Source organism: Anabrus simplex, chromosome 3, assembly GCF_040414725.1.
Source record: "Anabrus simplex isolate iqAnaSimp1 chromosome 3, ASM4041472v1, whole genome shotgun sequence".
NCBI lineage: Eukaryota > Metazoa > Arthropoda > Insecta > Orthoptera > Tettigoniidae > Anabrus > Anabrus simplex.
Window position 1 is genome coordinate 510,153,202 of NC_090267.1, and position 14,269 is coordinate 510,167,470.

General features: G+C 39.3%; 1 protein-coding gene across 2 annotated transcripts in view; it reads left to right on the forward strand.

Moving 5' to 3' along the window:
* LOC136867499 (FACT complex subunit Ssrp1) overlaps nucleotides 1–14,269 on the forward strand; it is a 214,415-nt gene that overhangs the window by 12,565 nt on the left and 187,581 nt on the right. For both annotated transcript variants that reach the window (XM_067144709.2, XM_067144710.2), the window contains exon 2: nucleotides 11,198–11,383. In XM_067144709.2, coding sequence (XP_067000810.1) covers nucleotides 11,198–11,383 — 186 coding nt within the window. The remainder of the gene's footprint in view (nucleotides 1–11,197; nucleotides 11,384–14,269) is intronic.

Sequence of the window (14,269 nt, forward strand, 5' to 3'; positions counted from 1 at the left end):
CTTTACGAGGTAGGGGAGTTAACCCTATGCCCAACCTCCAACCTGGAGGACCAGGGTGTAACTCTTAGCCTGGATCATCATCTTAGACCTGTTCGGCATGTGTGGCCCTACCAGGACCATGTGCTCCTGCCGGCATAGCTCTAAGGATCATTTTACATGCAAGCCTCCAAAGACCCGGAAAAATCTATTTTGCCTTCGTCAAGGTGGTGATACCTTCCGGAGATTAAAAAGCTCCCTGGTTGTTTAAAAGCTACCTAGGACATGCTTTGACCTAGCCTAGAGGTCATTATCAGCTAAAAATAACAAAGAAGAAAGACATATAACAAAAACAGTGATACATAAAAGAAAATTTGAGATAAAATACAATCAACAAGTTCCATGGAAGTCTATGTTTAAAAGATACATAGGTTCAATATTAAAATACACTCAACAAATACAATGGAAATCTATATGGAAACTTCTAAATTCCCATGGAGGGAATTAGATATTTTTCACCAACAGAGCATGTCAAAAATGTCAAAAACATATCAGATGTAAGGCTTTTCAGGCGTTTGCTCTAAGCATACACCGCAGCGTCAGTGGATAGGGTCTGACACATCCCACTCTGATGAGTCTAGTGTCAGACCTAAGACGAAACGCTGGTTAATAGAGCAAACGCCTGAAAAGCCTTACATCTGATATGTTTTTGACATGGAAATCTGTGTTAAAAATGTACATAGATTCAAACCTGGACGAATTTAGTTGTAAGTGTGGGTCCAACCGTATTTAATACAATGTTGGTTGGCTGGAGGAAATACTTTAGAAATTGGAGATGATGGTTATATATTGTAATTTGTCATGCTTCTGGAAATGAAGTAAAGTTTTAAAAATCTCCATTACATTTCTTCACGGAGAATAAAAGTATAGCCAGAATCTAAAAGTGGAAACAAAAAATAGAGTATGAGAACGAAAAATGAAGTAGCAGTAAAAGATAATACGAAGAGTTGCAAAATATTACTCATGTCCTCTTTCCTCCAGCCCTGTGCTTGTATAGATCAGATTGGCTCGGTGTTGACTTCCACACTGACTGGCGGCCATTCTGATGTTTTGTTGGGGGGATTGGCGAGTTTGGGGAGGGAGAGTGAGTGGAAGTATGGGAGGACGGACCAGTAATGCGTGTTGTGACAGACCTAATTGAGTTTTGCTTAAGATCTTTCTCAATTATGTCAACCAAGATGTTATTTTTTTCTTTGATTTTGGTAAGTTTGGGATTGGATTTTTGATCGAGGTTTATATGAAAATTTTCTAAAATGTTTAATAAAGTTTGCTTTTTAGTTGTATGTAGGGTGTCTAGATCTTTATCTGTGGTGGAGAATGAGTGATTGTGATCTTTCATGTGTTCACTCATAGCGGAAAGTCTTTTGCATTTAGCTGCATTTATGTAATTAACATAATTTTAAAAAAGGAATTCCGTGTTTGTTAAAAAACTACTTGCAGAGTTTAGAATGAAATATTTTTTCCACCTAGAATGAATTCACCAAAACTGCAATGAACATGCTGAAGAAAGAAATTGAAATTAGTATAACTGGAATGATATTTGGCTTAACCACACTCGGGTTACTGAAATTGGAATTCGTAAACCTTAGCTCAGTTGGCTTTGCAGTGCATCATAATACAGTAGTCATCCAGGTTCTGACGTGTAAAGGATCGTCTGTTTTCAGACAGCACGTTGTTCTCCCCACATCAGTGGATGTTAAGGGTTCACATTTGAAGCAAATGAGATCTTCCTCTTCAAAAATACTCGCATCAAATTTTTCTCCTTTCAATATTTCACTTACCTTGCATATAATTTGATGCCCCTGTTTTTCTTTTTTTCAAGCATTAGTTTCATTTTTTCATTTCAGTTCACTTTCTCTCTTACCAGAGAAAATATGTTTAAGAGGTGATAAAATGATGATTCCAATTGAGAGTGGGCAGTACAAATGTAGTCTAAAGAAGGCGAAGTTACAAAAAACCTGTTAAGACCTAATAAAGGACAAATAAAACCCACCATTTTCTGGCCTACAATGACCCAGAATGCTGGGCCTCGTCTTTAGCTATTCGAGAAAACATTAACTTTTCCTCAACTTCCGAGCCCCACTCCTAAGACTTGTAAGAGTGTGATGTGCTCATTGTAAATATCACGGATTCATCAATCCACCTTTAGAATATTATTTTTTAAACATTTATTTATTACTTCCGAATTTGTGGATAGTAAAATTAAATGGCGTATGGCTTTTAGTGCCGGGAGAGTCCGAGAACAGGTTCGGCTTGCCAGGTGCAGGTCTTTTAATTTGACGCACATAGGCGACCTGCGCGTCGTGATGATTAAATGATGAAGATGACAAATACACCCAGCCCTCATGCCAGCGGAATTCACCAATGGTCAAAATTCCCAACCCTGCCGGGAAACGAATCTAGGACCCCTGTGGCCAAAGGCCAGTACACTAACCATTTAGCCATGGAGCCGGACAATTTGTGGGTTGCCGAACATGATAAAGTATACTATATCAACAGTATTGAAAATAATAATGAGCAGTGACTGTTAAAGTGGGTCGTAAAGATGATTATGAATAATTTGAAGTAATTTACGAGTGATGTTGACAATCAAGAAGTTAGTAAAATAACCGCCTAATCGATACTTTATTATTGCCTCAGGCAAAGTTGAATATAAATTAGCACTTACAGGACATGTTTCGACCACTTAGTGGTCCTCTTCAGCTGTATAAAGAAAGAATTGAGAAGAAAAAAATTAGGACAATAAGCAAAAATAATAAAAGTTCTTTGGAGACTCCTTTATTAAAAAATGGAGGTCATCAGAACAGGACATCTTGCCTCTCATTCTTGTTTGAAAAAGATGTTTATTCTGCGCTGTCTAGAGGGTTTGTCTTTGAGCGCGACCTGGTGAAGTAACGATGTGACACATGTGAGGCAGCTCCAGAGTGGGCAAGCTCCACATTACTGGATCAGCTGGTCTTGGGTATGATGATAGAGAAAACGTATTACTCTGTAACTGATAAGTATACACACTGTCTTTTAAAAAACAATGGAAGATTACAATTAAAATACCACAGCAGGGTACAACGGAAAAAATCATACTTGGATATAAGAGCTATGGCCTTCGTCACGTGTTGCGGAAAGCACAGGTTACTGGAGTGTACATATACAGATAAATAGCAAATAACTCCCAGCATATTAAACACCCATGAACTATTTAAAGGTAATACTCTTCTTACCAACTCAATTTGTGAGTCACTGGACTTTGGAAAGCTTGTGTGAAGATTTGGTGGATGTTCGAGATTGTAAATCTCGCTGGATTTCCTTTGTTTTGAAGAAAAATCGGCACTTCAGGTAATGACAAACATTTTTAGGCACCTTTTGAGCGATACTATTGTCTTTTTGGCATCAGAAAGTACACTAGAATGACCCAAATTTTGATCAACATTCGACTGACCTTTTAATTCCTCATTCACTCCTGCACTCTTGTCTTCTTTTCCTGATTTGGCATCTAGGTTCTTTTTCCTTTAGGGAGGGATTACGAAATTGGAGGGGAAAGTGGTGTTGAAGTTGATAGTAAGTACTTAGATCTTACTGTTAGAAAAGACTTAAACTGATCAGAGCAAGTGGAAAATGTAGAAATCCTGAAGATCGTTACATTTTATTATGCGTAATTTCAAGAAAGCTAATTTTGGTGCTAAAAGAAAAGCTTATAAATGCTTGGCAAGGCAGATTCTCGAATATGGATCTCTGTGCTGAGATCTGCACAAGGTGGGTTTAATAAATTCCCTAGAAAAAGTGCAAAGAAGAGCATTGCGTTTTGTAACCAGGAATAGGAGGAATACCATTAATTGGAAAAGTCTTGAATCTAGAAGAACTAGAGCTCGCCTGTGTAGTCTTTATATGAGCTATACGGGAAGGGCTGCCTGGAGTAGTATTAGGAATAGGTTGGAACCTCCATCATACTTATCGAGAAATGTTCATAAGCATAAATTTAGGGCCAGAAACCAGCATACGGACATGGGCAAGTTTTCCTTCGTAAACAGGACCATAAGGGATTGGAATAAATTACCTGCAGCAGTCTTTGATAGATTCCCTTCCAGGAGCAAGTCATTCAAGTGCTAGTGAAAAGTGAAAGTTGTAAATTACGGACACTAAATTTGTGAATTTCTGCTTGTTTTAGATTGTGAAATTATTAGTTTTTTTTGTGGTGTTCTATTTCCAGGGAATTGCTTGTTCTCATGTTGTTGTAGATGATGTTGGATAATTACTAATGTTTTTGACTTTACTTTATTATTACTTGTAATGTTATGCTAGTAGTAAGTTCAACCTATAGATTGTAAACTGTAGTGTTAAGCACTAGGAAAATACTTCAGTTTTGTATGAATTTGTATAATTATGATGATGGTGGATTTAGAATGTTAAACTAGTAGTATTTCTTGTAATAATTTCTTTCCAGGAATTTGCTTGTTGTACTCTCGTTGTTTTTTTTTTTTTTTTTTAACTTTATTATTGTAATTTTAAGCTAGTAATAAGCTCATCTATAGTATTGTAAGCCAGTGTTCAGCACTGCTAATGCTTAAGTTGTGTATGAAATTTAATACGATGATGCTGGATTTAGAATGTTAAACTAGTAGTATTTCTTGTAATAATTTATTTCCATGGAATAGCTTGTTGTACTCTAGTTGTTTGTTTGTTTGTTTTTTGTTGTTGGGTAGTTATGTTAACTTTATTATACTACTGTAAGTGACCATTGCCACCAGGATATTTCCCATTTACAATGTATTTGTTAATAATAAAAGGTAATATTACGGGACTTAATCTCACTTCCAAGATATTTTGGCAAATTAGTGAAAGTGTGAGAGCTTCCGTGGCTCAGACGGCAGCGCGTCTGCCTCTCACCGCTGGAAACCGTGGTTCAAATCCCGATCATTCCATGTGAGATTTGTGCTGGACAAAGCGGAGGCGGGACAGGTTTTTCTCCGGGTACTCTGGTTTTCCCTGTCATCTTTCATTCCAGCAACACTCTCCATTCTCATTTCGTAGCATCTATCATTCATTAATATATCACTTTGGGAGTGGTGACCCCATCGTAATAATAGCCTACATTACATCCCTGACCCGGTCACTGACTGGAAAACAGGTTGTAGATTTTCATTTTCAGTGAAAGTGTGAGGCACTGTTCCTGGACGAAATTACCATCTCACACGAGAGACATCCACTTTTTCACCATTCATTATAAAATATCTGATTTTACTATCAAATCAAAAGAGAAACGAACATGACAAATTTTGCTATTACACATTAAACTCAGTATCCTTCCATGGAATAGCTCTGGCTCATTTTTCAAATGAATTTCTATCCTTCGGTGATGAAAAAATCGCATATCATCTCTACCATAGCCTGACTTACAGCCAGGCACAAAACAATACAGCACCCCCTGCGGGTGAGAGCGCAGACGAAGAATACACCCACGGTATCCCCTGCCTGTCGTCAGAGGCGACTAAAAGGGGCAACCGAGGGATGATTATATTAGAACCATGAAACTACTTGTGATTAGTATCACCACGCGAGGAACACCATGGGTCGCTTTTACTTGCGCATAGTACCACTATGTTCGGTACCAAATAGCTTTGTGATTAGTAGCAAAAGAGTGCGCGATGGCATTTACAGTACCTGTGTTTAGTAACACTATATGAGCAACACCATAGGGTGAGGGAACCCATGGTTCTGGCTTGCCTATGATTAGTACCCACTATATGAGGAACACCACGGGATAGTATGAGTCCCTGTGGTTAGTACTTGTATGTGATGAACACCATAGGTTTGCGTTGCCTATAAATGGTGCCACTATGTGCGAAACACCGTAGGTCTGCAATACATCTGTGAAATTTATTACCTGTGAGTAGTACCATAATGTGTGGAATACCGCTAGTCTACACTACTTTTGATTAGTACCGCAACATGACAAATACCATGGTTCTACTTTTCTAGCGATAAGTACCGTTATGAGGCATCGATGACTTGGATTTTGGACTCCTTTCGACAAGCGTTATCGATTCAGTATCGCGCTATAGAAGCAGTCCCTTGGTCAGTAATACTATTGTTTTGTGCCAGCTTCTGTGCATGTGAGGCACTGTGGGTTGGTTCCACTGATCATTTTAAATTCATATCCATCCATTCATGCTTCGTCCTCACGCTTTGAATTCTGGCCATTGGAGGATTTTGGACTTTTAATTTGTCATTTCATTTTGTCTCATTTCGTACCATTAGGGGCCGATGACCTCGATGTTAGGGCCTTTTAAACAACAAGCATCCATCAGAACAGTACAGCATGCTGAACTACAGGGTGATTAATTTGAAAGTTCAGAGCGGAGTGCTGAGGATTCGGCACGCTGGGAAGCGGAGACAACTAGCGCAGTGCCTGCCATGACAAGCTACTCAAAGAAGTGGCACAATTATGCCTATATAAACTAAACGAAACTGAACTCACCGGCTACATAGATGCTCTGGACAAATAAGTAAATGAATAAACAAATAAATACATCAACTAGGAAATTAAACTGAACTTGCCAGTAATAAATAAATATATAAATAAATAAATAAATCAACTAGGAAATTAAACTGAACTCACTAGTATTTACAGACGATGCTGAAAGTGATCTGCTTCAGCTGCAATGCAAACTTCACATCTTGTAATGAGATTTTGAAACACACTTTGTAGTTCATGGACACCGATAGAATGCACAATGTCCCTAATTTCAGTTTTTAATTCTTCTGCAGTTCGATGATTATTCCTGTAAACTTTTCCTTTAAGATTTCCCCATAGATAAAAATCACATGTGCTTAAATCAGGCGAACGAGGGGGCCATAAGCCTTTACTGATGATCTGATCATCATCGAACATTTCCCGTAACTGTCGCGTAGAGCTACGCGCCGTATGGGCCGTTGCACTATCCTGCTGGAAATAGCCATACGTTTTCTCTTCTTTAGTCAGTTCAGCAAAAAATGGTTCCAGAATGTTGCGAATATAACGGTCAGAAGTAATAGTGTCCTAAAAAAATATCATCTGATAATTCGTCGGGCACTCATAGCGTACCACACACCCACCTTCACATCGTGCATTGGTCCCGCCTAAAATGTGCAGATTGTCTGTATCCCAGATTCTATTGTTTTGTGAATTGACATATCCACTCAAATGAAACCAGCCTTCGTCGCTCATAAAAAGAAAGTTCAGATCCACAATACCATCATGGACTCTATTCATTAGCCAATTGCAAAATCGTATTCTTGCATTGAAACCTGTATGCAGTATGTTATGGACTGAATGAGTCCGATAAGGTCGTAAATGTAACAATTTTGTTGCATTACGTGCTGAAGAAGGTGAAATACCACTTTCCTGAGCTACTCTCCGAAGCGACTTACGTGGACTGACCTGGAGTCTTGCCTGTATATCTTCTAACCTCTCCCGTGTGAGAGCTGTTGTCCTTCGCTTCTTTTTCTTATTGCTTACGGAACCAGTACTACGCCACTTGTAAACGAGCTGATGCACGTAACATTTTGATGGTACTGTCGCACTGGGAAATTGTCTACAGAATTTTCGAAGGCACCTTATAACTGGTTTCTTCTTGTGCAAATAACGCTCAACAAAAATTTTCTTTGTTCTATAGTGTATTTAACCATCATGATAATAACCTCACAACACACCTTAAAAGTCCAATAGTTTCTAGTGAACTGAGGGACAGAGTGCTAAACAGCTGCACGCTGGCAGTGAACGCTCACCAGTGTTGACAGAAGCCATATGGCGCTCGCTCGGGACTTCCCACGGCATGCGAGGAGAAGTCTGATCACTTAAATTATTCTCCCTGTAATAAATTAATCAAGCCACATAAGATACATGTTTGAAGTACACAGCACACAATGAACTTAGTTTAGGAATTGAAATCAAAGAAAATTCAACTTATTCGCTGAAAAATCGTGCACAGTAACTTTTCCCGCACTTTTCTATACCCGGCTTTCTGGAACTGCTGGATCACGTGTTCAATATAATCTCTTGCAGTGGCGGGACCACAAACTACCATGCTATAATAGCTAAGTCCTCACACTTGGTCTGATATTCGTCATGGCGAGAGTATGATAAATGGTGTGAACACTGCGTTCAAGGGAAAGAACCTATACTTTATCAAGAACATACGCCATCGAACTGTTGGATCAAGACTGAACAACGGTTGTGATCTGATTGGGCAGAAGCCCTTAAGGTACTGTTACGTACCCTCCCGGTGCGAAGCCGAGATGAAACTCTTGCACACATTCTCGATTCTAGTTCTAGAGGAGAGCTCTTTAGAAACATCAGACATTACAGAATGTGGACAAAGATCGCAACTACATTTCCAGGCCTTGCTGGGAACTGATATCATAAGTTATGCAACATTTCCCGTTGGTATCATTTCCAGAATTCGACATTGGTGATATTTCCAGCTGCAGCACAATAAACAATCCTAAGTAAACAGTCATGTATATGCTGTAAACAAACCAATGGCATTGTAACTACATTGACTCTCTGCTAACCCCCCCCTACCTACTGTACTCAAGCATCCTATGGCATGGAGTGCTGTCACAGCTGCCCTTAAGTGACGATGCGCCACATTCTGCTCATCAGTAGTGACACTTTGTAAATTGTGCCAGTGTTACAGAAGAATTTAATTATTGTCTGGAGTCTGTCAAACTTTTAACCCATTTATCTCAGAACTTTTTTTTTTTTTTTTTTGAGTTGTCACTATTGCAGCCCACAAGCAATATCTTCTTATTGTACACTCAAAATCTTTAGTATCTCGGGGCCAGAACTATTCATTTCAGGCAAGAAATCAGTACAGCCCTCAGAACCACCCAGTACCTGCTTACACACTCTCTCTCATTGGTCACATCCGTTAGACGCGTTAACACATGCACACATCTGAAGAGTGAAGGAAGGTGGAGAAAACAAAGTACGAGTATATCTACGAAGGTAATCCCAAAAATAAGGTCTCCTAACTTTTTATAAATACATAGACATTTATTTCTACTTTTAACCCATTTATCTCAGAATCACCAGTTCGGTCAATGCATTTTTGTAGACGCCGTGACAGTTTTTGTATGCCCATGTCATACCACTTCGCCGCCATGTTCAGGAAGTTGTGAGCGGCGCTTCGAGAAACCTCAAGAACCAAGATGCAGAGATCATCCAGGGTGATCCACCGATCTTCACGCATGATTTGCTCGACTTTCACGTTATACAGATGTTGATTCCCATAGGGAATTTAAAATATTTGTCCTGAATGAGTAAATTTATAATACCAATATAATAGTCCGTTATTCGACATTATAAATTTTCCAGCTAACTCATTCTTGGTTGCCTGTGTTTCGCCCTCATGCTAAGTTAGGCTCATCAGTTGGGACTCAGCACACCACCCAAGACGCAAGGCTAGTGCATACCGTGGAGGCCACTGCATAGGCTACTTGAAGCCACCAGCAGTGCCAATGCACTATAAGAGCTATGTCTCATTTCCAAAAATTGATGTCTGCCTGGCTATCAGATTATACAGATGTTGATTCCCATAGGGAATTTAAAATATTTGTCCTGAATGAGTAAATTTATAATACCACGAGGGCGAAACGCAGGCAACCAAGAATGAGTTAGCTGAAAAATTTATAATGTCGAATAACGGACCATTATATTGGTATTATCAACCTTCACGACTGTCTCAACAGAAATTGACAGTCTCCGTCACCTTTGTTCATTCGTGAATTTCAGTCCGACCTCATGCAAACACTCTACACCACTTACGAACATTTTTGACATCCATGCACGACTCACCATACTCTTCCGTCAATTGATGATGGATTTCAATCTGTTCAGTACCTTTTGTGTTCAAAAATCGAATAACTGCGCACACTTCGCATTTGGCGGTAACATCCAACAGGAGCTCCATTCTCAACGGCTGCCAAGCCAAGACTTGAGTGCCTCAGCATGATCTGCGCATGTTTATAAGCGAGTGCGGGAAACACTCTTCACAATAGTATGACCAACAGCCAGACTAACAGAGTTCTGTATTTATAAAAAAATAGAAGACCTTATTTTTGGAATTACCCTCGTAGCATGAACGAAACACATGCGGAGGGGAAGGTACTTGCTTCTCCGCCTGCGGACACGTCCCACTTGCTCGACAATGAAGGGAGGAACCACAAGACTCCTTCAAGGCAATAGATGTAATGTGTATGTCAACTCATTGAGTGTCAAATTCTCCAGTTTCTTTGTAATTCTTGTGTGCGAAGTCTGCTGAAATGTTAGCGGTTTTGAATATGACTTCATTATCAAATGGCATCGCGCTCAACCACTGTAAGAAAGAATGACCCTAATTTTCATCAATATAGGCCCTGTTAAATAAGGCTGCTACTACTACTACTACTACTACTACTGCTGCTGTTACTACTACTACTACTACTGCTGCTGCTGCTACTACTACTGCTGCTGCTGCTGCTGCTGCTGCTGCTACTACTACTATTTATCCTCAAAAACCAAAGTAAAAATAACCTGGCATTAAATAATTAGGATTAACAGATATCCAAGGGTGTTTGCAAATCCGTTCCTATGAATTTATTGTCAGTGCTGATCAAACAATTAAATGCCATATATTGGAGTGGGATTATATCGTGCACACTTCATCGCAATTAAATTGCAGTTAGTTGTTTTCCTTGATTAGGAAAAGCTAGTTTAGTCAGAATGTTTAACCATAGGAACATCTTAATCAGTTCCCGAAAAAATGGGGTTGGGAGTGGCCTCTGAGAGCGCAACGTTGCAAGCCACACCTCCCGGAAGACACACATGTGACGTTGCCTTAGTTATTTCTCCTTCATCCTCAGGGTTGGCCAAAATCTTCATCCAAACGCTACCCGTTTCCTTTTCCACCCAGAATTCTTGTGATTGCGATTGTACACTTTTCTGGACACGAGGAGAGCCATCTTCATCCTCTCTCTTATCCCTTTACTACTTCAGGATTTCAATAGTGTTTTGTAATGAACTCACTGTAGGAAGTACTCCTGTGTTATCCAGTTAAAGTGAATTTTATCCTATTTCCATTTTATTATCTTTTTGTTAGTGACTATACATGTATCTTTAGGTATTTTGCAATGTTTATATTCACAGTGCCCTGGGAAGCTAAAACTCTCTGACCAGAACATCATTTTCAAGAACAGCAGGACTGGAAAAGTGGAGCAGATACCATCCACCGATGTGGAATTTGCAAACTGGCAACCCTTGGTTGGTAGCATGGGTCTGCGCATCTTTCTGAAGAATGGTGCATTACACAGATTTGGTGGAATCAAAGAAGGGGTAAGTTACTATCAGCTTTGATGTTGCTTTATTAGGTCATTGGGTGATGGCTTTGTATAGAATAGAGTACTTCCATCCCCTCGCCTGAAACTAGGAATAGAGCAGTTCATTAAAGTTTGATACATGCATTACATTTTTCTCTTATAATTATTTGATTATTACTGCACTAAATATAATTTATTTTGTCCTAGATGTTAACAGTGCTATATTGTCTAGGATAACATGTATCTTTCCTTAGCTTATTTAATGCTTGCTTTTGTGTCACAAGTCCTTTTGGAATATCCTACCATTAGTCCGGCCCTGCGGTGTAGGGGGCTACGCATCCGCCTGCCACCCGACGACCCCAGGTTTGATTCCTGGTCGGGTCGGGTTTTCTTTAATTGCAATGATTGATATCCCTGGCCTGGGGACTGGGTGTTTGTGACATCGTTAATCTTCCTTTCCTCACACACACAATATTCCACACTACCGCCATTCCAATTACACGCAGGTTCGTACAATATGGTGCCAGTAGGGCCAAAAGATCCACATGGGTCGACGCCCCAAACAAATAACATTAAAAAAAAATCCTCCCATTAACAACTTGCCTTAGTTAACGGCTGAATTATGAATAGAAGATAATGACATGACCATACAACCATTTATATATTATGACATTTGACATTAATTTTAACCTACTAGTAGTTATATTCATTATTCTATATGCAGGCTTTTTATCTATCTTATCCTTATCCTTCATTACTCTTGTTTGTATTTGTTTTTCACGTTTTTAATTTCCGTTTTCCGCATGGCTTTGTAACATTGATGTCGCATGTCCTCGGTCATTCTATGGCATAGAGGACTGTTAGGGCTACCAACAAGTGGTGATACTCCTTGCAAGAGCCATAGGTTGCTTCTTTTCAGAAATTCAGAACTACTTCTAACTACTGCCTTCTATATGACATAATTACTATTACTGGCCTTGGGTTTGAGACCGTTATGATAGGATTCGCACTCGATGTCAAATGGAACATGAACTATTCAAGATAATCAGTTTTTCTGCTGAGAAAGAGCAGTTCTTCCTCTTTTGAATGGTATATAACATGTCATATTATGTCTTGGAAGAACACCTGAAATACATACGTAGTGTCCCATGCTCTCCCAATCACATGACCATGGGTAAATGCCAGTGACTAAATGGATTCATTTAATTAAAAAGAAAATTGCCTGAGTAATATTTAATACCGAGCTCGATAGCTGCAGTTGCTTAAGTGTGGCTAGTATCCAGTGTTCGGGAGATAGTGGTTCAAACCCCACTGTCGGCAGCCCTGAAAATAGTTTTCTGTGGTTTCCCATTTTCACACCAGGCTGCACCTTAATAAAGGCCATGGCCGCTTCCTTCCCACTCCTAACCCCTTCCTGTGCCATAGTTGCCATAAGACCTATCTGTGTCAGTGCGACGCAAAGCATTTTGGGGGGGAAAAAAAAATATGTATTGCAGTATGTGATGAAACTGGTAATCAGAGATAAACAGCTGCACACTCAATTGTGTTGACCACACAATACACTTTCTGTGAAGGATAGCATTTCAATCGCTCTACTGATCTGCATTTAGGGTAGTCGTCCAAGTGGCAGATTCCCTATGTGCTGTTCTCCTAGCCTTTTCCTAAATGATTTCGAAGAAATTGTAAATTTATTGAACATCTTCCTATAAATGAATACCTATTTGCCCCAATTTGTCCTCTTGAATTCCAACTTTATTTTCATATTGTGATCTTTCGTACTTTTAAAGACACCACTCAAGCTTATTCATTTACTAATGTTGTTCCATTTGCATAGCATGTGCATAAAGAGATTGCATTGTAGAGAATTTTTAGAGTCTGTACAGTATTTATTGACTATAAGAAATGAAGGATGGAGTAGTCATTTTCTAATTCAATATTTTACACAACTATACTTGAAAACCTTAATCGCAGTTGGTTTATTTTAACAGACTCATACTGTACACATTTCCAATTTTAAATGATAGTACATTGTATGCCATCTGTATTTTGCTACATAAGTTATACAGCTGATGCTAGTTATCAGTCGTAGACTTGCTTGTAATGTGACCATCAGTACATTGTAGTCGCTGCTGGTTTGCTATATCACTGGTACTACAGATTATTTCACATTTTTGACAAATCATGTTGTAATATGTCAAATATTTCAAATTTTTCCTTGCGTGAAAGATACTCTTCATTTGTTATAAGTTACAGTTTTGGGGGAAAAAAAGTATGTCCATCATCCTCCTCCTTTCCCCTTATCCACCTCATGGGGCATTTATGGCACTTCTCCACCTTTCTTCAATCATTTTGTCCCAGTCTTGCACTGCTCTATTGAATTGATCCACCTTCTTCTAGGTCTCCCTTCATCTCCATCATCTGTTTTGGTATTCTTTCCTCCTCCATCCTCTTTACATGTCTAAACCATCTTTGTTTACTCCTATCAATTCTCTCATTTAGGTTTTCCTTCCCGACCTGTCTTACACCTTCGTTTCTCAATCTGTCTTTCCTATCATGCTTCTTAGGTATTTCATTTTACTGGCTTGAATTCTACTCTCCTCCCCACTTGTTATTGCCTAGGTCTCAGCCACATAGAACAATCAAAAAGACTTAGGAGTGCATTTTGACAGTAAATTGTTGTTTGTCTCGCACGTGCTGTGTCACTCCTTGGTTTACTCTACAGGTTTTCTGATATCACAGATGTAAATGCCCTCAGAGCATTCTACGTTTCCTGTATCTTACTGATTGTTGAATACGCCTATCCAGTCTGGTCCATTTCTGCTTCTTCAAATCTCAGCCACCTTGACAGTGTACAATCTTTTTTCTGTGCTATCGTCAGAGCCAAGGTCCCTCAATGTCGCAA